Raw genomic sequence first — 25262 nt, 5'->3', positions numbered from 1 at the left:
CAGATGTAGTTTTATCAAACTTAGACCAATCATGTACAGATGTCTTGTTTTGCAGTTAGGGTAGGGTAAATTAGAAAAGTCTTGAATTATATTATTTACTTTCATTTGAAAACGGTTTGCGATTTGATCACGTGTTGTTTTCTATGGGCCTCATTTTCCAAAGCTATCGCAGGCCTGTGCTACTGCAATCAGGGCGGAGTCGGCCCCGGAAGAGGAGTCGGGGCGTCACCGGGGCCGACTCCACGACGACTGCGCGCACAGCGAAAAGGTAAGTGCCTTTTCGCTGCCTATTTCGCACCCAATAACTACACCTGCTATGGTGTAGTTATTGGGCGTGATGCCAGCAGCGATCGCACCGCAGCGGTGCGATCGCTGCCGGCTAGCGCAGGACCGCCCCCCCACCCGCCCCCCTGCAGCGCAATTTTCTAAAGTATCGCAGGCCTGCGATACTTTAGAAAATGAGGCCCTATATCTGGATTTTTCATTAAACTAGGAGTTGTCAAGGATTTCACTATATTAAATAACATGGCTGAATTATTTTTCGCTGTAGCGATTTTAGTATCTGGTAGGGATGTGCATTCGTTTGCGATGAAATAGGAAATATCATCTGTATTTCCTATTTCGTTGCGTTTCCGGGAGGCGACGAAATGTTAAGAAAACCCACAAAATTGTGTGTGGTTTTCTTATCGTTATTGGGGAGGGGAGAAAGGGCACATAAAAAAAACAAAACCTCAAACCCACCCCAACCCTTCAATGTAATTAATTGCAACCCCCCAAGACTTACCGAAAGTCGCTGGTGGTCCAGCGGGGGTCTCAGGAGCGATCTCCCCCTCTCGGGCCGTCGGCTGCCACTAATCAAAATGGCCATCCATTGCTCCAACCCTGTGACAGGAGCTGACCAATGCAACCAATAGCCCCTGTCACATGGTAAGGGCAAAGGGCCATCGGCGCCATTTTGATTAGTGGCAGCCGATGGCCCCAGAGGGTGAGATCACTCCCGAGAAGCCACTGAACCACCAGGTACTTTCGGTAAGTCTTGGGGGGAAGGGGGGGGGGTCGGGTTTTTTTTAAAATCTGAAGGGTTGGGGTGGGTTTTGGGTATCGTTTCGGGGGCAGATGCAATAAAATCGGCCTGAACCATGGGAAAATTAAATTTCCTGCAGCCGGCCAATAACGAAGGCCGAACCAAAAGGTTTGGCCGAATCACATCTCTAATATCTGGGCATCCTGACACTTCTGTATCTGGTGTTCAGTCACAGCAGCAGAAAGGGAGAATTTTGCAATTAGGCTCTTGAGGCCAAGCTTGGACTTGTCAATAAGCATACTTGGCCTGTGCCTGGGGTGCCAGAAATGGGGGGGGGGGGGGGGGGGGGGGTAGCAGCAGATTGGCTGCCTCCCAGGCTTGCCAAATCTCAATCAGCAGACAACAGCCCTCTGCTTCCTGATCTAGCTCCTCCCCTACAGGCAACCTGCAGGGAACAGGATTGAAGGGTTTGAGCCTGGAGCAGACTGAGCAAAGAGAAATCATTTTGGGAAAGCTAGGAGGTGCTGAGGGAGGGATAAGGGGATCAGCTAGAGGACATATCTGTTTGTGAAAGAAAAGGGATGTGTGTTTAATAATAATATATATATAGATAGACATAAACAAATGGAACTGTAATGATAAAGCATATAGCAAAAGAGCACATTCTTAGTAAATATCACAAATAACTTTTTTTTATATTTGTGATATTTACTAAAAATGAGCTCTTTTGCTATATGCTTTATCATTAGAGTTCCATTTTTGCATTTGTTTTTCACACAGAATGCTTTATTTCATTTTTTGTCATATATACACACACACACACACACACACACACACACAAAAGAGACAAAGGCAATCAAATATATAACGTGAAGGGCCACTAATGAATTATATGTACAAAAAAAGAGCCAATACCCTCCCCTTACAAATATTATATAAATTCAAAACCGCAATTAGACAAATTTTTAATCTAAAAAAACTTTAATCAAACATTATATAAGCATATTAAAATAGAGATCTCAACCACATAGGAATCATATGCATTTACCCACACCACACATTCACACACATCCTAATCAATTACAAAGCTAGTCTATGCAAAGCTTCTATAATAATTTATTTATTTATAACTTTTATATACCGAGGTACAATTAACAAGATTAATTATCATTTCGATTTACATTACAACCAGCAAAATTAACAGAGACAAAGTCTTGTTTTACAAAGAACAGGGTAGAAATAACCTGGATAAACAATGAACAGGGTAGAAATAATTTGGAACAACATATTCTGGATAAACATAAAGTGTTTATACATAATGAATATCCTACCCTTATTAACAACCCAAAGTCTATCCCTGAAAATGAAACATGGTATCAGTCTCATGTTAACAAAAATTATCCCCAAAAAAGTAGAGCTCTTAAAGCAAGTGCTGTTTCGAAATTTGTATCCAGCGCCGTCCTTCTCCTAAGGATTATATATGCGGTAGATGTCCATGCCGGATTGGGTGGGGCGTTAAGAGAGGATACAAGGGGGGGAAAAAAGAACTGAAGCATGGTAAATCCACCTGCCTCATCCCCCAACCCCACCAATGCAATTCAGATCTTCATGCTGAATTATTTCCCCCACATCCTAGAACCCACCCTAAACCCTTCATCAGTCCCAGAACCTTCGCGTCTCTCATCCCGGATTCCTTATCTCCCGCTACCCCTTCACTTCAAACTTGCCCATCTCCAGTCCTTTTTCCTTTTCACGCGCTCCACCCCCCCCCAATTCCTCACCCCTTCTCTCCATCCTTGTGAGCTCCTCTTTCTATTGACCCTTGCGGTCTTTTTTTTCCTCATCCAATAAAATAAAACTATATAGCTTCAAGCAAGGTTAGAAAATTACCTCTTCTTATTTTATAACTTAATAGACAGAATGGAAAGTTTGCCGGTATGTTTCAGAATTTTCTCCACTGAATCTATCCCTGAAATGCTGAGGCTGTCTTACACCTTCTGCTTCCTACCGTATTATGTGACCTTATGGGGGTGGGGGGAAGTATTACGGAGGAAAGAATGAACCATCAGTGCCTAGAGCTGGAGAAAAAAAAACCCCCCACCCCTAAATCGGTCACCTTATCTATTGTGGGAAGGAGGGGAGGTAAATCGGTCACCTTAGACAAGCAAGTCCCGGCCAGGCAACGCCTCAAAGGTGCCAAATGCGGCTGCCCTGCGTCCAGGGAAAGGATCGCTGCAGCCAGGCGCACCCGCGGTAAAGTTTTAAACTTGAGAAGCCAGGCTTAGGGACTAGCCCCTAAGAGTCTTTCATTTTGATTACCGCTCTTCTAATTTCCACTGATCAATTGAAGGAATTAAGCATAAATCCGTGCACCTGCCACTCTGAATAAGAAGGCAATTGCTATCATTCATCCCTTGTGACCTTTAGTTTCCCGTCCCGGAGCTTCAGTTGCAGAAAGAGCTGGATTTTTCCAAAAAAGCAGCGCTGGGTCCCGTGAGCTCTGTTTGTGTTAAAGTTTGGACTGCCCGGCGTCTTTTACCTCCGGCTCCAGCGGGCGGCAGAGAGACTTGCCATCATGCCTTCTCCCCTGCCCCTCCAGCCAGGGCCGGCGGAAGCACTAGGCGAACTAGGCGATCGCCTAGGGCGCTGAGCATTAGGGGGCGCCGAGCCGCTGACGGCCAATGGCCGCCGGTGGACGTCATCCCAATGGCAGATACACACAGCAAGAAGATCGCAGGGCCGTGGTACAGTCGCGTCTAAACATGCTGGTGCTCCTCCTCCTTCCTGCCCGCGCGGCCCCGGAAGAAAAATGTTGCCGGAGCCGCGCGGGCAGGAAGGAGGAGAAGCAAGGAGGAGGAGCATCAGCCAATGCAGGAACTTCTCCTCCTTCCTGCCCGCGCGGCCCCGGAAGAAAAATGTTGCCGGAGCCGCGCGGGCAGGAAGGAGGAGGAGGAGCATCAGCCAATGCAGGAACTTCTCCTCCTTCCTGCCCGCGCGGCCCCGGAAGAAAAATGTTGCCAGAGCCGCGCGGGCAGGAAGGAGGAGGAGGAGCATCAGCCAATGCAGGAACTTCTCCTTCCTGCCCGCGCGGCCCCGGAAGAAAAATGTTGCCGGAGCCGCGCGGGCAGGAAAGAGGAGGAGCATCAGCCGCGTGCCGGAAGGAGGAGGAGCATCTGCCATGTTCAGAAGAGGATCAGCGCGGCTCGAGAAGACCGGGGCCGCTGCAGAGCCCCGTGAAGAGGAGGCCCAGAGGTGAGAGAGAGAGACTGAGGGTTTGTACAGTGTATGTGTGCGTGTATGAGATGAGTTGAGAGACTGTGTGTGTGGGAGTGAAGACCTGAATGTTTGCAGAGACAGCATGGGAGAGCCTTTGTGTGTGTGAGAGACAGCATGTGGTAGTGAGAGCCTGTGCTTGAGCAAGACAGCATGTGGGAGTGAGAGAGAGCCTGTGTGTGTGTGTGTGTGTGTGTGTGTGTGTGTGAGTCAGCATGTGACAGTGAGAGCCCGTGTGTAGGAATGATTGTATGAGAGAGAGCATGTGACAGTGAGAGCCTGTGCTTGAGCAGGACAGCATGTGGGAGTGAGAGTTAGACAGCATGTGCAAGAGAGAGACTGTGTATAAATGATTGTATGAGGGACAGCATGTGAGAATGAGTGCCTGTGTATGTGAGAGAGAGAAAGCATGTGAGAATGAGAACCTGACCGTGTGTTTGAGGGAAGCAGACAGATGGAGAGAAAATAAATATGTTATAAAAGGAATTGGCAAAAAAATAAGAAAGGGAAGGTGGAAAAAAAAAAGCCTGTGACCAACCGATTAGAAAACTAAGATCAGACAGCAAATGTAAAAAGAAATAAATTACTTTTTACTGATTGGAACATGTAATCTTTGGGAATGTGCAAGAGTAGCACTTTCTCTATGCGGATCTCACAATGTACGAGATCAGCATAGAGGAACTGGAAGCCCATGGGGCCTGCACAGAGGAGGCAGCAGAATGGGCTTCAGTGCCAATAGCAGCAATCAGCACCTCCGCAATAGCCATACAGCGGCAGTGACAGTGGCAGCAGAAGAATGAGAGAGGCTCTGAGGTTGCTGGCAAAAGAAAGAGAGGGGGTCTCTGCCTTTAGTGTGTGCATGTGTATGAATGGGAGTCTGCCTGGGGGTGTATGTGTGTGAATGCATGGGTGCCTGCCTGAGGGTGTGTCTGTGAATGAGAATGTATGGGTGTCTTCCTGGGGTTTGTATGTGTGAGAATAGGTGCCTGCCTGTTTGTGGTGTATGGGTGTGTGTGAGAATAAATTGGTGCCTGCCTGGGGGTCTGTGTGTGTGAGAATGAATGTGTGCATGCCTGGGGGATGGGGAGGGAGTGGTGTGAAAATGAATGGGAGCCTGCCTGGGGTTCAGTGTGAGAATGACTAGGAGCTTGCCTGTGTGTGTGTGTGTGTGTGTGTGAGAACGAGTGGGAGCTTGCCTGAGAGTGTGTGTTTGTGTGTATGTGAGGGAGCCAGTGAGAGTGAGAGCATGAGTGTGTATGAGAAAATCCAGGGGAGTAAGAGTTTGTGTGGGGGGTGTGTGGAGGGGGAGAGAGTGCCTTAGAGCCTGAGTGTGTCAGTGTCTGTGAGAGCGAGAGGTTATGGTTGGGTATAAGAGCATGAATGTGTATGTATGTGACAGTGTATGTGTGAGAGAGAATGGACATGTGAGTATGTGTGAGAGAGAGAGGATAACCTCCTAATCCTGGACAATATCAGGGTGACTGGAAATCAAGAGCTCCCATGTATGGACAGTAGGGGCTTTTTTTAAAATCCTTATTAATTTTAATTATTGTGTGTTATTTGATATATGTACTGTTTTGAAATATTTTATTGGTGTTTGGGAAATTGTAAAAAATGGATATGATTTTAATTAATAGAAATTCTATTTATCAGTAGTTTTAAAATATTTTATTAGTATGGTTTTACTATTATAACTGATGCTTTGTTTCTTGATTTTATTTGTTTTATGAGGAATGGTGGTTCTGTTTTTCCATTATTAATACACAGAGTCTGGCTTCTTGGGGTTTCCATTCCAGTTTTTGTCTAATTTGTGCTCCTTTATTTTGTATTCTGTATTTGGTGAGGGTCTGTCTCTGCTCTGTGTGTGTGACCACGATGAGAGGTTCTGCTAGCATGTAGTGTCTGTATAGGGATCTATAGCAATCGGGTTTGTTTTGTTTCCTCAGTAGGTGGTGTATTGTTATCCCAGGACCCAGTGTAATATTTACCCTTGCTTTTTCACAGGTAGGGTTATTATTGTTTGAATCCTTGGTGTTATTACTGTTATGTTATGATGGGATTGCAGTATAGATTTTGGGTGTCTCTTTTGCGGTGCTTTATGTTAGTTCACATTGTGCCTGGCAGTGGAAGGTGTTTGTACTGCTGTTACTGTGAAGTGACACCAGAATTTGAAAATATCTTTTAGTATGATGAGCTGTAAGGGAAACATCCAAGCTCCATTGTTTGGGGGAATTTCAGTGGATGCACAGAGATACAGAACTGGAGGTGCAGGATTTATATTGACATTCTGTCCCTTCCTATATATTCCAGACTTCACTCTCATAATCATATAGAATTAGTTGAATGAGGCTATCAAATAATTTTATAGTAGTTTTACTAGAATTGTGAAACTGGCCAGCTTTTTAAAATAATGCAGAGGACCCTTTGGACTTTTTTTAACAACACTTTTTTTTATAACCAATTTTAAAGCAGGATCCATGCTAATGAGGTGGGTGTGATGAAGAAATGTCATTTTGGCTCCCCCCCCCACCCAAAACAAATTCTTCTGTCTAGAGATGCCACTGATTTTCTGTGGCACACAAATGCATTGGCCCCTGGGCGCTGGAGACCCTTGGTGCGCCACTGGGTGCGAGCCATATGGGGCCGCAAGTGGTGGCAAAGAGGAGTGGAGATTTGGCGGGCCACAAGCAGTGCCCAATCTGCTCGCGACCCAGAAAACCCCAGTCAGCGGGCGTGATTGAGAATGAGGTAGGAGTCGGGGCCGAGACCGGGGGGGGGGCGCAAGGAAGAAGGCTCGCCTAGGGCGCCAAATCCCCTTGCACCGGCCCTGCCTCCAGCGCTTCCTGCCCAGAGACTTCTCGCCCTCTCTCGACCTCCGCCCCTGCAGCAGCCCCTTGGAGATCAGCAGCAAGGGATCGCGGCTCTGCTCCCCCGGCGGCACCCCCGCCCCCAAGAGCCGCCGGCTGCCTCCGCGCCTGGCCTGGTGCGCCATCGACTGGGAGCAGGTGCGCCTGCTGGAGCCGCTGGGGGCCGGGGGCTTCGGCTCGGTCTACCGGGCCACCTACCGCGGCGAGACGGTGGCCCTGAAGAAGGTGAAGCGGAGCGACCGGAACCGGCTGGCCTGCCGCCAGAGCTTCTGGGGCGAGCTGAACGTGGCCCACCTGCGCCACGGCCACCTGGTGCGCCTGCTGGCCGCCGCCGCCAGCGCCCCCGAGGACCGCGAGAGCCTGGGCACCGTCATCATGGAGTACGCGGGGGGCAGCAGCCTGCACCGCGCCCTCTACGGCGAGCGGGCGCCCAGCCCTCCCCGCTGCCTGCGCTACGCCCGCCAGGTGGCCAGCGGGCTCCGCTTCCTGCACGCGGCCGGCATCGTGCACCTGGACCTGAAGCCCGCCAACCTGCTGCTGGCCGAGGGCGACGTCTGCAAGATCGGCGACTTCGGCTGCTCGCGGCGGCTGCAGGACCTGCGCTCGCCCGCCGCCGCCCACCCCTGCCAGCTGGGAGGCACCTACACCCACCGAGCCCCCGAGCTGCTGCGCGGCGAGCGCGTCACGGCCAAGGCCGACGTCTACTCCTTCGCCATCACGCTCTGGCAGATGCTGAGCCGGGAGCTGCCCTACTCCGGGGAGCGGCAGTGCGTGCTCTACGCGGTGGTGGCCTACGAGCTGCGTCCCGCCTTCACGCCGGCCTTCCGCCGCGCCGCCGGGGGCAGCCCCCTGCCCGAGCTCATCCGGGACTGCTGGCAGGCGGACCCGGAGCGGCGCCCCAGCGCGGCCGCGCTCCTGCAGCGCTTAAGCAGCCCCGAGCTGAGACTCTGAGCCCTGCGGCGCGGGAGCTGAGAGGGATTCTTCTTTTTTTATTTCTTTCCACTCTCTGTCTGTCCGATGAGTTCTTGTTTTGTATCGATGTGGTGCCCCTTTTTTAGTGTTTAAGAAAAGAGAAATCGCAAGCTAACCTTGCCTTTAATAAAAGATTGTTAATAAACGGAGGTTCCTGAGCTTATTGGAGGGTAGTGGAAGAATCGGGCGCTGCGCCCTGGGGTCTGGGTTCCTCTGCGAGACTTCCTAGACTTTGGTGTAGAGCAGTGGCTCTCAGCAGGTGTGTTGGGGCACACTGGTAGTGTGGCAGGGCCAGCAGATTGCTGCCTTATCAGCCTGGGTGGGAGTTGGTTGACTTCCCTTACAAAGAGTAGCCTCTCATCAGGCCCAAACCTCCTTCTCTTCTTTCTGGCCCAGTGGGAGGCTGTTTCCTCCTTTCCCCAGATCAGAGCCAGACATTGCCAGCTCCTGCTGTTCTAGGCCTGATGAGACACAAACTTTATCTTCCCCTGCTGAGTCTGGGAGTGATGTGCTGGATGGGGGGAAAGGAGGATGGGGATGCTCGGAAGACGAAGGTGTAACAGGGAGGGAGCAGGAAGACATAGGAAACGGGGTTGCGTTAGCTGGGCAGGCAGGGAGATGGCGTGAGAGTCAAGTAGGATAGAGGGAGCACAGGATGTGAGGAGTCAGGAATACTGAGAAGGGATAGGAGTGTGAGTGAATGATTGAAAGGGAGTAATTGGGGAAAAGTGAGGATGATGGAGGCATGGAAGAGGAGTGACAAGGTGCAAGAACCCCATAATATGTCAGTTTTGGGAATGTGCATTTCTTCTATTTTTGTACTTTGCGTAGTGTAGGATAATATTTATTTTTCTAGCTCTCCAATTTTGCACTGCCAGTTTTTGTCTCCACATTTGTTGTTTGTGGTCTTTTATTCTGTATTTGGTTAAGTTCACATCTGTATGGGTGACTGAGGCAAGGTATTTTACTAGTAGGTAGGGATTTGTATCAATCTTCTTTGTTGCATTTTCTCATTCTCAATAGGACATGCATTGGTGCTGCACTGCTGCCTTTTCATAGGAAGGGCTAGTTCTGTTTAAATTCTTGGAATTAGTGTTGCAATGGCATGGAAGGTTTGCTACACATGTGTTAAGTGTGTTTTTTTGTTTGTTTTTTCCAGGTTTTGTATTTTACAATATACCTGGTAGTAAGGGAGAGTCAGTTTCTGTTACTGAGATAGCACCAGAATCAGAATATCTTTTTTTATATAGCGAGTTGTATTTGAAATATCCTAGTCCTGCTCCGCATCCATTTTTTGGAGATGAAGGGGATGGGGTTGAGTTCCTGTGGATGCAGAGTATGATAGCCTTGTGATGGTCAAGTGTTCAGTGTGTCACACCTGTAAGCATTATCTGCCAGGTTGAGAGCCACTGATTTAGAGACTGGTGTAAGCGAGCAGCCATAGGGAAAAAGGAGCTTAAAACGTCCTCAAGTGCTGTTGTCAAGCAGCATGATTATGACCCTCTTCCTTACTTTGTGTAATAAGTTTGTTTTTGTTTTGTTTGTTTTAAATAGAATGGAATGAACTGGATGAACCTTGGAGCTTTTGTAATAGAACACACAACTTCTACCATACTAGTCTGTGGAGTTTCGTATACTTTGGAAGGGGGACATCAGCATTAGGGATGTGCAAAGCCCGAACCTTTTTTCCTCATTGATTTAAGCAGGGCTGAATTAGCCATTACATGGGGTGAAGTTATCAGCAGCACCGAACATACTCTCTTTCTCTCTTGCCTGCACTTCAGTATGGATTTGCTGGGTATAAAGTGTACGTTTCTTAAAGGGAGTAATGCGTAGCGCCTTCACATGGAAATGCCATGCCAATGAGGGTACTGAGCAGCACTCCCTGATGCAGAGAGACTGCATCTGCCCAGCGTGCCTTCATTAGTGCTGGAAACTTAACTCCCGTGTCAGGGCTGCCACTGCCAGACAGTAAATCAAAATCAGTATTTATTTGGCTAATATCTGATAGCCTGTCAGAGATGCACACCCCCCCCCCCCCCCCACCACGTCCTGATTTAAAGTTTTGGTGCATTAACATACCATTAGTTTTACTGCATTGGGAGTTTAAAAAAAAAAAAGTCACATTAAAAATGTGTTGAAAACCAGCACACATTTTCTTAGTGCACTGATTATTGCACAGCATTAAAGGGACACCACTGTGCCACTCGTCCTATGGATGACAAAATCTCAAATCCAGCCCTGATCCAGATATGTGGTGAGATCCTGTGCAGCACTTCCTAGGCCTGACCTGGCCACCCCACTGCCAGGCTGGTTTTTATGGTACCTACAACAAATGTAACATGAAATAAATTTGTATGTACTAGGTCGCTGTGTGAAAATTTCTCAGAAGAACATAAGAAATTGCCATACCGGGTCAGACCAAGGGTCCATCAAGCCCAGATTCTTGTTTCCAACAGTGGCCAATCCAGGCTACAAGTACCTGGCAAGTACCAAAATACTAAGTAGATCCCCTGCTACTGATGCCACTAATAGCAGTGGTATTCTCTAAGACAACTTGATTAATAAGTTAATGGACTTCTCCACCAAAAAGTTATCCACGCCTTTTTTAAACCCAGCTATACTAACTGCACTAAGCGCATCCTCTGGCAACAAATTCCAGAGCTTAATTGTGTGTTAGTGATTAGTTTAAAATGTGCTAATTGCTAACTTCATGGAGTCCCCCCTAGTCCTTCTATTATCCAAAAGAGTAAATAACTGATTCACATTTACCCATTCTGGACCTCTCATGATCTTAAAGACCTCTATCAGATTCCCCCCTCAGCAATCTCTTCTTCAGACTGAACAGCCCTAACCTCTTCAGCCTTTCCTCATAGGGGAGCTATTCCATTTTATCATTTTGGTCGCCCTTCTCTGTACCTTCTCCAGTGCAGCTATATCTTTTTTGAGATGAGGCAACCAGAATTGTACACAGTATTCAAGGTGTGGTCTCACCATGGAGCGATTATAGAGGCATTATGACATTTTCTGTTTTATTCACCATTCCCTTCCTAATTTCTAACTTCTTTTTGCTTTTTTGACTGCTGCAGCATACTGAGATGACTATTTCAATGTATTATCACTGACACCTAGATCCTTTTCCTGGGTGGTAGCTCTTAATATGTAACCTATCATCGTGTATCTACAGCAAGGGTCATTTTTCCCTATATGCATCACCTTGCACTTGTCCACATTAAATTTCATCTGCCATTTGGATGCTCAATCTTCCAGTCTCTCAAGGTCCTCTTGCAATTTATCACAATCCATTTGTGATTTAACTACTCTGAATAACTTTATCATCTGCAAATCTGATTACCTTACTCATGGTATTCCTTTCCAGATCATTTATGAATATATTGAAAAGCACCGGTCCCAATACAGATCCCTGAGGCACTCCACTGTTTACCCTTTTCCACTGAGAAAATTGACCATTTAATCCTACTCTCTGTTTCCTGCCTTTTACCAGTTTGCAGATGACACAAAATTGTTCAGAGTAGTTAAATCACAAGCAGATTGTGATAAATTGCAGGAAGACCTTGTGAGACTGGAAAATTGGGCATGCAAATGGCAGATGAAATTTAATGTGGATAAATGCAAGGTAATGCATATAGGGAAAAATAACCCATGCTATAATTACACAATGTTGGGTTCCATATTAGGTGCTACAACCAAAGAAAGAGATCTAGGCGTCATAGTGGATTACACATTGAAATCGTCAGTTCAGTGTGCTGCGGCAGTCAAAGGAAACAGAATGTTGGGAATTATTAGAAAGGGAATGGTGAATAAAACGGAAAATGTCATAATGCCTCTGTATCGCTCCATGGTGAGACCGCACCTTGAATACTTGTACAATTCTGGTCGCCGCATCTCAAAAAAGATATAATTGCGATGGAGAAGGTACAAAGAAGGGCTACCAAAATGATAAAGGGAATGGAACAGCTCCCCTATGAGGAAAGACTAAAGAGGTTAGGGCTGTTCAGCTTAGAGAAGAGACGGCTGAGGGGGGATATGATAGAGGTGTTTAAAATCATGAGGTCTAGAACGGGTAGATGTGAATCGGTTATTTACTCTTTTGGACAGTAGAAAGACTAGGGGGCACTCCATGAAGTTAGCTTGGGGCACATCTAAAACTAATCGGAGAAAGTTCTTTTTTACTCAACGCACAATTAAACTCTGGAATTTGTTGCCAGAGGATGTGGTTAGTGCAGTTAGTATAGCTGTGTTTAAAAAAGGATTGGATAAGTTCTTGGAGGAGAAGTCCATTACCTCCTATTAAGTTCATTTAGAGAATAGCCACTACCATTAGCAATGGTAACATGGAATAGACTTAGTTTTGGGGTACTTGCCAGGTTCTTATGGCCTGGATTGGCCACTGTTGGAAACAGGATGCTGGGCTTGATGGACCCTTGGTCTGACCCGGTATGGCATTTTCTTATGTTCTTATGTAATCCATGAAAGGCCATTGCCTCCTATCCCATGACATTTTTAGTTTTCTTAGAAACCTGTCATGAGGGATTTTGTCAAATGCCTTCTGAAAATCCAAATACACTACATCTACCGGTTCACCTTTATCCACATGTTTATTAACCCCTTCATAAAAATGAAGCAGATGTGAGGCAAGACTTTTCCTTGGGTAAATCCATCCTGAATGTGTTCCATTAAACCATGTCTTTTATATGATCTGATTTTGATCTTGAGAATAATTTCCACTGTTTTTCCCAGCAAGTTAGTCTCACTGGTCTGTAGTTTCCTGGAGCCCTTTTTAAATATTGGCCATCCTCCAGTCTTCAGGTACAATGGATAATTTTAATGATAGATTACAAATTTTAACTAATAGATCTGAGATTTCATTTTTTTAGTTCTTTCAGAAATCTGGAATGCATACATCCGGTCCATGTGATTTGCTACTCTTTAATTTGTCAATCTGGCCTACTACATCTTCCAGGGTCACAGTGATTTGGTTCAGTTGATCTGACTCATCACCCTTGAAAACCATCTCCGAAACAAGTATCTCCCCAACATTCTCTTCATTAAACACCGAAGCAAAGAAATCATTTAATATTTCTGTGATGGCCTTATCTTACCTAAAAGCCCCTTTAACCCCTTGTCATCTAATGGTCCAATCATTAGGTTTCTTGCTTTGGATATATTTTAAAACATTTTTATTATGTTTTTGCCTCTGTGGCCAACTTCATTTCAAATTCTCTTAGCCTGCATTAATAATATTTTACACACAACTTGACAATGCTTATGCTTTTTTCTAGTTTCTATAGATGGATCCTTCCAATTTTGAAGGATGTTTTTTTGGCTAAAATATTCTTTCACCTCAACTTTTAACTCTGCCGGTAATCATTTTGTCTTCCTTCCACCTTTCTTAATGCGTGGAATACATATGGACTGCACCTCTAGGATTGTATTTTTAAACAATGTCCATGCCTGTTGAACACTTTTAACCTTTGCAGCTGCACCTTTCAGTTTTTTTTAAATATTTTCCTCATTTTATCAAAGTTTCCCTTTAGAAAATGTAGTGTTAGAGCCGTAGATTTACCTATTGTCCCCCTTCCAGTTATTAGTTTAAATTTGATCATGTTATTATCACTGTTGCCAAGTGGCCCCACCACCGTTACTTCTTTCACCAAATTTTGCGTTCCACTAAGAATTAAATCTAAAATAGCTCCCTCTCTTGTAGGTTCCTGAACCAGTTGCTCCATGAAGCAGTCATTTATTCCATCCAGGAACTTTGTCTAAATTTCTCATTATTACTGCACCGTCAAATTGGTTAGCTTCCCTGATTTCTGTTAGCATTTCATCTGTCTGACCATTTTGTCCAGTGGACGGTAGTATACTCCTGTCACTATATTCTAACCCAACACCCATGGGATTTCTACCCATATAGGGGCGGATTTTCAGAGCCCTGCTCGCCGGTGAGCCTATTTTACATAGGCTCACCGGCGCGCGCAGAGCCCCGGGACTCGCGTAAGTCCCGGGGTTCTCCGAGGGGGGCGGGTCGGTCGTCGCGGCGTTTAGGGGGCGTGTTGACAGCGTTTTGGGGCGGGTACGGGGGCGTGGCTAAGGCCCCGGGCGGTCCGGGGGCGTGGCCGCGCCCTCCGTACCCGCCCCCAGGTCGCGTCCCGGCGCGCAAGAGGCCCGCTGGCGCGCGGGGATTTACGCCTCCCTCCGGGAGGCGTAAATCCCCCGACAAAGGTAAGGAGGGGGCTTAGACAGGGCCTGGTGGGTGGGTTAGGTAGGGGAAGGGAGGGGAAGGTGAGGGGAGGGCAAAAGGAAGTTCCCTCCGAGGCCGCTCTGATTTCGGAGCGGCCTCGGAGGGAACGGGAGTAGGCTGCGCGGCTTGGCGCGCGCCGGCTATACAAAATTGATAGCCTTGCACGCGCCGATCCCGGATTTTAGCGGCTTCGCGCGTATCTACTAAAATCCAGCGTACTTTTGTTGGCGCCTGGAGCGCCAACAAAAGTACGCCTATGCGCGCTATTTGAAAATCTACCCCATAGATTCTACTAAGCATTTCGTCTTTTGTATGATCTTTAACCTGTTGGACTCTATAACCTCCCGGACAGAAAGTGCCACACCCCCACCAAGTTGATCCTCCCTTTCATTGTGATATAACTTGTACCCTGATATAGCACTGTCCCATTGGTTATCCTCCTTCCTCCAGGTCTTTGAAATGTTAGTTATGTCTATCTCATCATTCACTGCTTTACCCTCTAACTCTTCCATCTTACTTCTTAGACTTCTGCATTGACATACAGACATTTCAAAGTGCATTTTTTGTTTGTATTAACAGCCTGCTTTTCAGTTGATAGGAATAATTTGGAATTCTTTAACTCAGTTGATTTTTTTACTTATAGGTACATGGACTACTTTTGCTTTTATTGGAACCTCTCTTTTAGGGCATCCTAACTCTCCTGTTTCTGAGTGACACTGGGCTTCCCCCCTTGTTCTAGTTTAAAAGCTGCTCTATATCCTTTTCAAAAGTTAATGGTAGCAGCTTGGTTCCACTCTGGTTAAGGTGGAGCCTGTCCTTTTGGAAAAGTTTCCCCAGTTCCTTACGAAACTGAATCCCTCTTCCCTGCACCATTGTCTCATCCACGCATTGAGACTGTGGAGCTCTGCCTGCCTCTGGGGCCCAGTATGTGGAGCAGGGAGTATTTATAGAGAATACCATATGGGAGGTTCTGGATTTCTGCTTTCTACCTAAAATCTTAAATTTGTCTTCCAGAACCTCTCTCCTTCATTTTCCTATGTCTGTGCCCCCATGTACCATGACAGCCAGCTCCTCCCCAGCACTGTCTGTAATCCTATCTAGGTGATGCATGAGGTCTGCCACCTTTTGCACCAGACAGGTAAATTACCAGGCGATCCTCATGCCCACCAGCCACCCAGCTGCAAACATTTCTAATAATCACCAACTATGATGGCCAACCTAACCCTTCCCTCCTGGGCAGTAGTCCTGGGAGACTTGTCCTCACTGTGAGAGGATGACACATCACCTGGAGAGCAAATCCTTGGTACAGGATCACTTCCTGCTACACCAGGCTGATGATCTCTAACCAGGAGACCTTTCTGATCCAAGGTAGCACTGGAGCTGCCAGACTGGATTTGGGACTTAGCTGCCATGTCCCTGAAGGTCTCATCAATGTAGCTCTCTGTCTATCTCAGCTTTTCGAGGTCTGCAACTCTAGCATCCAGAGATCGGACTTGTTCTCAGATCCAGGAGCTCTTTGCACTGGGTGCACACATACAATCTCTCACCGGAATTCAGTGTCATGTATGATTTTTTTTTTAACCTGCTGGTGACTGCTTTGTCATGCTACTATTATTATTTATTTTTATTTATTTATTGGTTTTTATATACCGCCGCTCAGAGATATCACGTCGGTGTACATAGAACAAAATCCGCAATTGCGTTTTACATAAAACAGTAAGAAAACAACTGAGAAAACTTTACATTAAAAACGGTTAAATGCATTAACAAAAAACAATTTATAAAATATAAATAGATATATAATGATAATATTATATATCTATCTTAGTTGTGATGGGTCTGGGTAATTAGAAAATCTAAATATCAGTAGGGAAGTGAGATTTGATGGGGAGGGGAATAGGGTTGTGTTTTCTGGTTTGTTTGTTTTTGTTGTTTTTAGGGGAAAGCACTTTTTTTTTTTCTTTTTTTAGTAGCTAGGAAACTGGAGTGATACTAAAATCAACTAAAAATCATACATTACCATGATTATCCCCCTGTCCCTGGTGCAAAGGTGGCAGACCTCATGCATCACCTAGATAGGATTACAGACAGTGCTGGGGATGAGCTGGCTGTCATGGTACATGGGGGCACAGACATAGGAAAATGTGGGAGGGAAGTTCTGGAAGACAAATTAAGATTTTAGGTAGAAAGCAGAAATCCAGAACCTCCCGTATGCCATTTTCTAATATAGGGGTAGATTTTAAGAGGCGCGCGAACAGCCTACTTTTGCTTGCGCATCAGACTCAAGCAAAAGTACGCTGGATTTTAGTAGATACGCGCGGAGCCGCGCGTATCCACTAAAATCCTGGATCGGCGCGCGCAAGGCTATCGATTTTGTATAGCCTGCGCGCGCCGAGCCGCGCTGCCTCCCCCCGTTCCCTCCAAGGCCGCTCCGAAATCGGAGCGGCCTCGGAGGGAACTTTCCTTTGCCCTCCCCTCACCTTACCCTCCCTTCCCCTACCTAACCCACCCACCCGGCCCTGTCTATACCCCCCCCTTACCGTTGTCGGGGGATTTACGCCTCCCGGAGGGAGACGTAAATCCCCGCGCGCCAGCGGGCCTGCTGCGCGCCGGGCCGCGACCTGGGGGCGGGTACGGAGGGCGCGGCCACGCCCCCGGGCCGTAGCCACGCCCCATACCCGCCCCCAAAACGCGGCCGACACGCCCCCGAAACGCCGCGTCGACCGGGCCCGCCCCCCGACACGCCCCCGACACGCCCCCCCTCCGAAAACCCCGGGACGTACGCGAGTCCCGGGGCTCTGCGCGCGCCGGGAGGCCTATGTAAAATAGGCTTCCCGGCGCGCAGGGCCCTGCTCGCCTAAATCCGCCCGGTTTTGGGCGGATTTAGGCGAGCAGGGCTCTGAAAATCTACCCCATAGTGTTTAGACTCGTCTGTTTTAGTCAAAAGATCAGTCCCAGAACCAAGTTTAGAAATGCATATAGGAGGAAGATGGGAACTGAGGCAGAAGCAGTACCAGTGTAGGATTTTTCCAGTGTGTGTGTGTGTGTGGGGGGGGGGGGGGTTCTTTACCATCACCCCAAGTTAGCTGCTTATGGGCTGAAAGAAACACTTAACACTGCCAAGCTAAGAAGAGAGAAGAATCCTTTATTTACAAATAAGATATCTTAGGAAGTGCAAATTCAGAGAGTATTACTGACACAATAAGTTAAATAGGTCACACCTCTAATTTACGTACTTTGTTAACATAACATTTCTCTAACTGGTTAATGCAAATTTCTTAATATGCTAAATACTGTCTTGTATGATGAGCCTGGAGCAAAATGGCATGCAAGCATTGACCTTGTGCACAGTTCTGCATTCTATTGTACCTTCAGATTCAAAACTCTGCAGTCCTGGTTAGGTCTAGAAAATTCTTTCTTTTACTTCCATTTTCTTATTCTGCCTCTTCACTGCACTCATTTAATATTTTCACAGGTACCCTCACATTTCATCCCTTTGTCATATTTAGTACGACTATCAAATAATATCAAGCTCCAAGACAATTAGCCTCCATCCCATGTTAGCTTGGTCCTATGTAGACCTGGCCCATGGACCAATAGGCAGGCTCAAACTTACCCTTCATAAGGGTAGAGGCTCTGAGCATAAGATTAGGCCAATTTTCAACATGTTTAAATTCAAGAGGGGTGGAGGGTAGGGATAATAACATTGAGCATTTGATTTCAGAGGGGAGTTCTGTAAGATGGGTAGTGGATGTGGACCACTACTGAAACTTATCAGGCTGGAGGAGGACTTACACAGAGACTGTTTACACATTGGCAGTTAAAGCACAAAATAATTTAAAAATAAAATTAAATGACCATAAAAAGAACAATTATATACATTAGCTCTCTTCCAAGACCCCCTAAACCAAGTTCTATACCTAGAAAGTCCCAATTCCAGTTTATGGGTGAATATTTTATTTATTTATTTATTAACTTTTATTTACCGACATTCGTGCAGCACATCATGCTGGTTTATATGAACTTGATGGGAAAGACACAAAGCATAGAGGCAACTTTCTGGATTTATTTAATCAAAACACAGCAAGAAATGTTAATAAATGGACACCCCTTCTCTCTCTTTCAGCTAGGAACATATCTAGTGCTTGTCAGTTCTTCAAACCTACTTTAGCTAGAGACCTGATCTCCATTTGCAAACTTTCTATCCCATTAGTAGTTTCATTAGCTAGTGATTCCACTATGGTTGAAATATTGGATATGGCAGGTTCCAATTCAGATTCCTGTAATTGAAACAGAAACATGATGGCAGGAAAAAAAAAAACATATGGCTCATCCATCCAATTAATTTAGCATTATAATTCTTACCACTTCCTTAGAGATCCCCTGTATTTATCCCATGCTTTCTTGAATTCAGATACTGTTTTTGTCTCCACCACTTCCACTGGAAGACCCACACATCCACCACCCTCTCTGGAAAAAATTATTTCCTAAGATTACTCCTGAATCTACCCCCTTTCAACCTCATCTCATTCTAGAACCTCCTTTCCATTGAAAAAGGCTTACCTGTGCATGGAAACCTTTGAGATATATGAATGTCTTTTTTTATATTTCTCCTTTCCTCTAGGCTATACATGTTTAGATCTTTAAGTCTATCCCCATATGCTTGGGAAAAAAGATGACCATTTTAGAAGCCATCCTCTGGACTGACTCCATCCGGTTTATATCCTTTTGAAGGTGCAGTCTCCAGCATTGTACACAGTATTTCAATTGCGGTCTCAGAGGCAAAATCACCACCCTTTTTCTGCTGACCATTCCTCTCTATACAGCCAAGCATCTTTCTAACTTTTACTGTTGCTTTATCCACCTGTTTGGCTACCTTAAGATCATCAGATACAATTACCCCAGATCCCATTCTTCCTTTGTATTAGAAGAATTTCACCTCTAATATTGTACCTTTTCTCTTGGGTTTTTGCATCCTAAATGCATTACTCTGCATTTTTTAGCATAAAATCTTAGTTGCCAGTCCTTAGTCCATGCCTCGAGCTTTGCTAGATGCCACCATGTTATCCACTCCTTCCTGGCTGTCCATCCTGTTACAGATTTTGGTATCCTCAGCAAAAAGACAATCCTAACCCTTTCTATTACGTCGCTCACAAAAATATTGAACAAGTCCAAGGACCAGTCCCTGAGGCACACTACTAGTAACAACCCCCTCCTTAGAGAAAAATTCATTTACCACTATCCTTTGTCATCTCCCACTTGGCCAATTTCTAACCCAGTCAGTACTCTAGGATCCATACCAAGAGTGCACAACTTATTTATAAGCCTTCGGTGTGGAACAGTGTCAAAGGCCTTACTGAAATCCAAGTACACTACATCTAGCACTCTCCCTTGATCCAAATCTTTGGTCACCCGATCAAAGAAATTGATCAAATTCATCTGACAAGATTTACTTCTGATGAGAACATAAAGCTCTCACAAAGCGGTGAAACACTGAGGCTGTTTAGTAAGAGGATTAATATGGTGACATGAGTGTATAGGAGAGTAGTTACAAGTTATGTTAAAGTGGGACCAATTATATGCTGGGAAATGAAGGAAATGGAGCGTTATGAATCCCAGAGTAATAATAGTTGCAGATTTAAGAACATAAGAAAATGCCATACTGGGTCAGACCAAGGGTCCATCAAGCCCAGCATCCTATTTCCAACAGTGGCCAATCCAGGCCATAAGAACCTGGCAAGTACCCAAAAACTGTCTACTCCATGTTACCATTGCTAATGGCAGTGGCTATTCTCTAAGTGAACTTAATAGTAGTTAATGGATTTCCCTCCAAGAACCTATCCAATCCTTTTTTAAACACAGCTATACTAACTGCACTAACCACATCCTCTGGCAACAAATTCCAGAGTTTAATTGTGCGTTGAGTAAAAAAGAACTTTCTCCGATTAGTTTTAAATGTGCCCCATTTGTTCATGGATTGGCTTCCCCATCCATTTCCCAGAAAGTAAACCCCTGGAGAGGTAATTTGCAGACCTAATGAAGGCCTTTTCTTATCTGTTCCTTCAAGTCATTCCCACATGGTGTGAGATAGAGGCTGGATTTCCTTTTTTTCTGACATGCTACAGTTATGAGTGGGGGTTGTGATGTTAAATGAATGGTTAATGGAGCATATGTATATGGGTATAATACTATTCTAGAAACAGTCTGAGCCATTCTGTTTTTTTAGGTATACACATAGAACCGGTAGGTTATATCATAATAGTCTTGCTACATCTGAGTCCAGGGATGGGCTTGCTTCAGAATCAGCAGGTTGCAATGGTAAATACTGACACTGGGTAGCATTTATAACAACAAAAGTGGTTTTGTTCTCTGTTTCAAGAAATGGAATAAAATGTACCACATCTTTTTGTCCAGATTGCATGCATACCTAACAGTTAATTATGTTAAAGGAGCTGGCCCAGTTCATAGTCAAAGCAACATCAATGTTTGTAAGGTATGGGTATGTGCTTGGTATTAACCCATGAATGAGGAGGATAACATACAGGAGGAGTTCTAGGGTGGGACTCTAAACTTAAACCACCTTACAAGGAATTATTATACCTGAACACAATCTGGGGGCCTCCTCCTGATGTCCTTCCTCGCCTCTGGTATTAGTCTACTTCTCGTCCTCATCTATACTGTCTACTTCACTTTCAGGTCTGCTGTCATCTGCTTCTCTTTCTAGTGTTGGGTTGCAAGCTTTAATATGTGATATGTGGATCCAAACTTACTTGCCTTTAACTTTCACAACTGTTAGCATATTAAGTAGCACTTGGTAAGGGCCCTCCCAGCACAGAGAGGTTCCTTGAAGGAAGTTACAGATAGGAACTATATTACCAGAGCAATGTCAACTTGAGATTCTGGCAGTACCCATGCTATAATTACACAATGTTGGGTTCCATATTAGGTGCTACAACCCAAGAAAGTGATCTAGGTGTCATAGTGGATAACACATTGAAATCGTTGGTTCAGTGTGCTGCGGCGGTCAAAAAAGCAAACAGAATGTTGGGAATTATTAGAAAGGGAATGGTGAATAAAACGGAAAATGTCATAATGCCTCTGTATCGCTCCATGGTGAGACTGCACCTTGAATACTGTGTACAATTCTTGTCCCTGCATCTCAAAAAAGATATAATTGCGATGGAGAAGGTACAGAGAAGGGCTACCAAAATGATAAGGGGAATGGAACAGCTCCCCTATGAGGAAAGACTAAAGAGGTTAGGACTTTTCAGCTTGGAGAAGAGACGGCTGAGGGGGGATATGATAGAGATGTTTAGAATTATGAGAGGTCTAGAACGGATAGATGTGAATCGATTTACTCTTTCGGATAGTAGAAAGACTAGGGGGCACACCATGAAGTTAGCATGGGGCACATTTAAAACTAATCGGAGAAAGTTCTTTTTTACTCAACGCACATTAAACTCTGGAATTTGTTGCCAGAGGATGTGGTTAGTGCAGTTAGTATAACAGTGTTTAAAAAAGGATTGGATAAGTTCTTGGAGGAGAAGTCCATTACCTGCTATTAAGTTCACTTAGAGACTAGCCACTGCCATTAGCAATGGTAACATGGAATAGACTTAGTGTTTGGGTACTTGCCAGGTTCTTATGGCCTGGATTGGCCACTGTTGGAAACAGGATGCTGGGCTTGATGGACCCTTGGTCTGACCCAGTATGGCATTTTCTTATGTTCTTATGTTGAGAGGTCTTTAGAAGTAGTTTCACTTAATACTTTACAATATGAAATCAGTGCATCAGTTCAGTGCATCAATTAAGTGAGACATGTCACATTCAATCAAGTTTATCCCTGATGCTGGGGGTTTTGGCATAGGATGTGTAGTAACCACTTCAAATGGGCTCAGATTTTGTGGTTCTGGCTGCTGTACCGCTAGAACCAAAAATTGTGCGTTCAACCTCCAAATTAAAATAATACCCCTCTCCCAGCAACCATTCCCTTAACATTCTACAGTTACTGGCTAGATTGTAGAAGCATAAATCGGGGACACTCAAGCCCCCAGTGCCCCATTTACTCTGCAGCCGGGAAAGTGCTATCCGGGATTTCCTTCCTTTCCAAAAGAAATATCGCATCCCTCCCTCTATCTGTTGATGATCCTTGACTCTAAGGCGCAGTACCAAATTCTGAAAAACATACAACCATTGAGGTAAAATAACCATCTTGAATAAATGAATATGACCCCCTAGTGAAAGCGGAAGGGATTGCCATTTGCGCAGTCTGTCTAGTGTAGAGGTAACTAAAGGAGGAATATTAAAGTCATATAACTGGGACAGGTCGGCCGTCAGAACCACCCCCAGGTGGCAGAGGCATCCCGGGGCCCAAATCAGAGGAAAAGCACCCTCCCATCTATCTCGCAGCGCATCTGGGTATGCTAGCGCCTCAGACATCATGATTCAGGCGAAAGCCCGAAAAGAGGCCAAACTCATAAAAGAGGGATAGCAAAGTCTGCAGAGAGGACTTAGGATTGGTTAAAAAAAACCAGAACATTATCGGCAAAGGCCACATATTTGAACGTGTGTGTTTGAAAACGGACCCCTTTGACCCGCCGATTCCCTTGAATGGCCAACAAGAGGGGCTCCAACTGCAGTAGAAAAAGCAGGGGAGATAGAGGGCATCCCTGCCGGGTGCCCCGTTGAATGGGGAAGACCTCAGATTGTGACTGGTTAACCAGTATGCGCGCCTGAGGGCCCTGATAGAGAAGGTGTATAGCGTCTGGGAACCAACTCATAAAATTCATTGCTTCCAGAACATGGCACAAATAACCCCACTCTACCCTATCGAAGGCCTTTTCCGCATCAAAACTGATGGCTAGATAAGGCTTCTTAATCTGCTGACAGAGCGCCATAGCAACCAGTACTCATCTGATATTAGTAGAAGCATATCGGCCTCGCACAAATCCAACTTGGTCAGATTTAGTTAAGGAGGGCAAAACCCGGGCTAGTCTATCAGCCAAGATTTTTGCCAAAACTTTCTGGTCAACATTTAACAGAGAAATAGGTCTATAGGCCGCAGGAGATTGGGGGTCTTTCCCTGGTTTAGGGATTAGTGTTATATGTGCCTCGTTGCTTTGCCCCAGATACCAGCCCTGGTCTATCAAGGCATTAAAAGTAGTAGTAAGCGGCCCAACTAAAACATCAGTCAGGGTTTTATAGTACTCAGCCGTGAACCCATCGGGACCCGGCGCTTTGTAAGGTTTCGCTTGCCAAATCACTTGCCGAGTCTCAGCTTCAGAAATCGGTAAATTGAGCTGGGCTCTTTCTGCATTCTAATTGCCAGTGACCCTGCACTAGCCGCTCCGGTGGGTACTGGCTCCTGTACCCCCCCCCCCCTTGACTCCCTGTATGATTATCAGGGGGGAGGAGGTGGAATAACAGGGCTATCACTTTCTCTACTTTTTCTGTAGTACCAACAGCTTTTGAAACATGTACTGCACCAAACATAAAGTCCTCCCATATAGCAGGAGTGTAAGTAAGTAATCAGCACTTGGTCCACACTTGCTTTTAATATATGGGCTAAATCCTGATATATACTGGGTAATTAGGGGGTCAACAAGGACTACTCCAGGACCAACATTAGCTTTCCATACTTCTAGGATGCGTGAACAAAAACCACTGACACACTCTTCTTTCCCCTGGATAGATGATTGAATTAGATTCCAGTTTGATTTTGGAGGATAACCAGTTACCAAAACCCCTAGAACAGAGCTTCCCTAGGCTGTCCTGGGGACCCTACAGCCAGTCGGGTTTTCAGGATATCCACAATGAATATGCATGAGATATATTTGCATATACTATGTCTCCATGATATGGAAATTGAGCTCTTGCATATTCGTTGTAGATATCCTGAAAACCTGACTGGCTGTGGGGATCCCAGGATAGGTGTGGGAAGGCCTGCCCTAAATCCTGGTGAGTAACAGCTACTTCAGTTTCATACAGATTAGTAGTAGTATAAGGATATATCAGGGGCCTGCTAGAAAGAATATATGTGCTGTATTTTCTCCCCAAGATCAGTCACAGTGGTCCACTGTTCATATTGCTCAGCAGTTAAAGGGGATCTAAGAATGCACACAACATCTTCAAATATAAAGTCTCCTAAACCCACTTCTTTACAGAGTGCATTGGCAGGCTGCTTACCACCTTGAATGCTCAATTTAGGTAATTTTTCTCAGATAGAATGAATTTCTGTAACGTCCCTCGGTTGTTTGGGATGCATTTTCTATCGTAGCAGAGCTAACGAAACATTACTCTTGTGCACAGTGACCAAAGTGTCTGTCAGGGTACAATATGCTTCTGGGAGGGAGAGGAGGAGGGAAGGCCAGCTCTGGTTCAGGCAGAGCTGTTGGTATAAAGGAAGGGGATGAAGCAGTTTCAGGATTCCTCTTTCCACTTCACATCCTCATTGAAAAACATCTGTAAAACACATTTGACAGTGGTGCCTTTCCCTTTGTAATCTTGCAGTGAGAATTTCCTCATGTCCTTAATAATCTTATCAGTATCATAAGATCCATTGTCTGGCTGAGCTGTGGGTCCCAATTGTTTATTAATCCAATCCCCAGTTTTCTTTGTATCAAAACTACCCCCCACTTTTTGTGAAGGGTAGTGGGTGTGTGAGCCCTTCTCGCTGTGGCATAGTTGACACAGCCTCAAGGACGAACTCCCAAAGCCTACCCCTGGAAGCTGGTGAATGTGCCTTGTTGCAGGACAGCTTGGAGCTTCACCTTTAACAGCTGCCTCCCCTGCAAGTTGAAACCGTGGGTTCTGGTGGCCAGCAGGACATAGGTGCATCCCTAGGGCAGGTGATGATAACTAGAGT

The 25262-nt window shown here is 45.6% G+C and overlaps 1 protein-coding gene across 1 annotated transcript; it reads left to right on the top strand.

Annotated features, from left to right (window-relative positions):
- Positions 1-7080: 7080 nt before the first annotated feature.
- On the top strand, positions 7081-8275 carry MOS (MOS proto-oncogene, serine/threonine kinase; the record flags this gene model as incomplete). The annotated part of the gene is made up of 1 exon (XM_029591308.1): positions 7081-8275. A coding segment is annotated over one exon (1035 nt), but the record flags the coding sequence as incomplete, so codon positions are not given.
- Between the last annotated feature and the right edge of the window lie 16987 nt (positions 8276-25262).

Source organism: Rhinatrema bivittatum, chromosome 2 (assembly GCF_901001135.1).
Source record: "Rhinatrema bivittatum chromosome 2, aRhiBiv1.1, whole genome shotgun sequence".
Taxonomy (NCBI): Eukaryota; Metazoa; Chordata; class Amphibia; order Gymnophiona; family Rhinatrematidae; genus Rhinatrema; species Rhinatrema bivittatum.
Note: the sequence above shows the minus strand (reverse complement) of the source record. Positions and strands in the feature narration are given on the sequence as shown.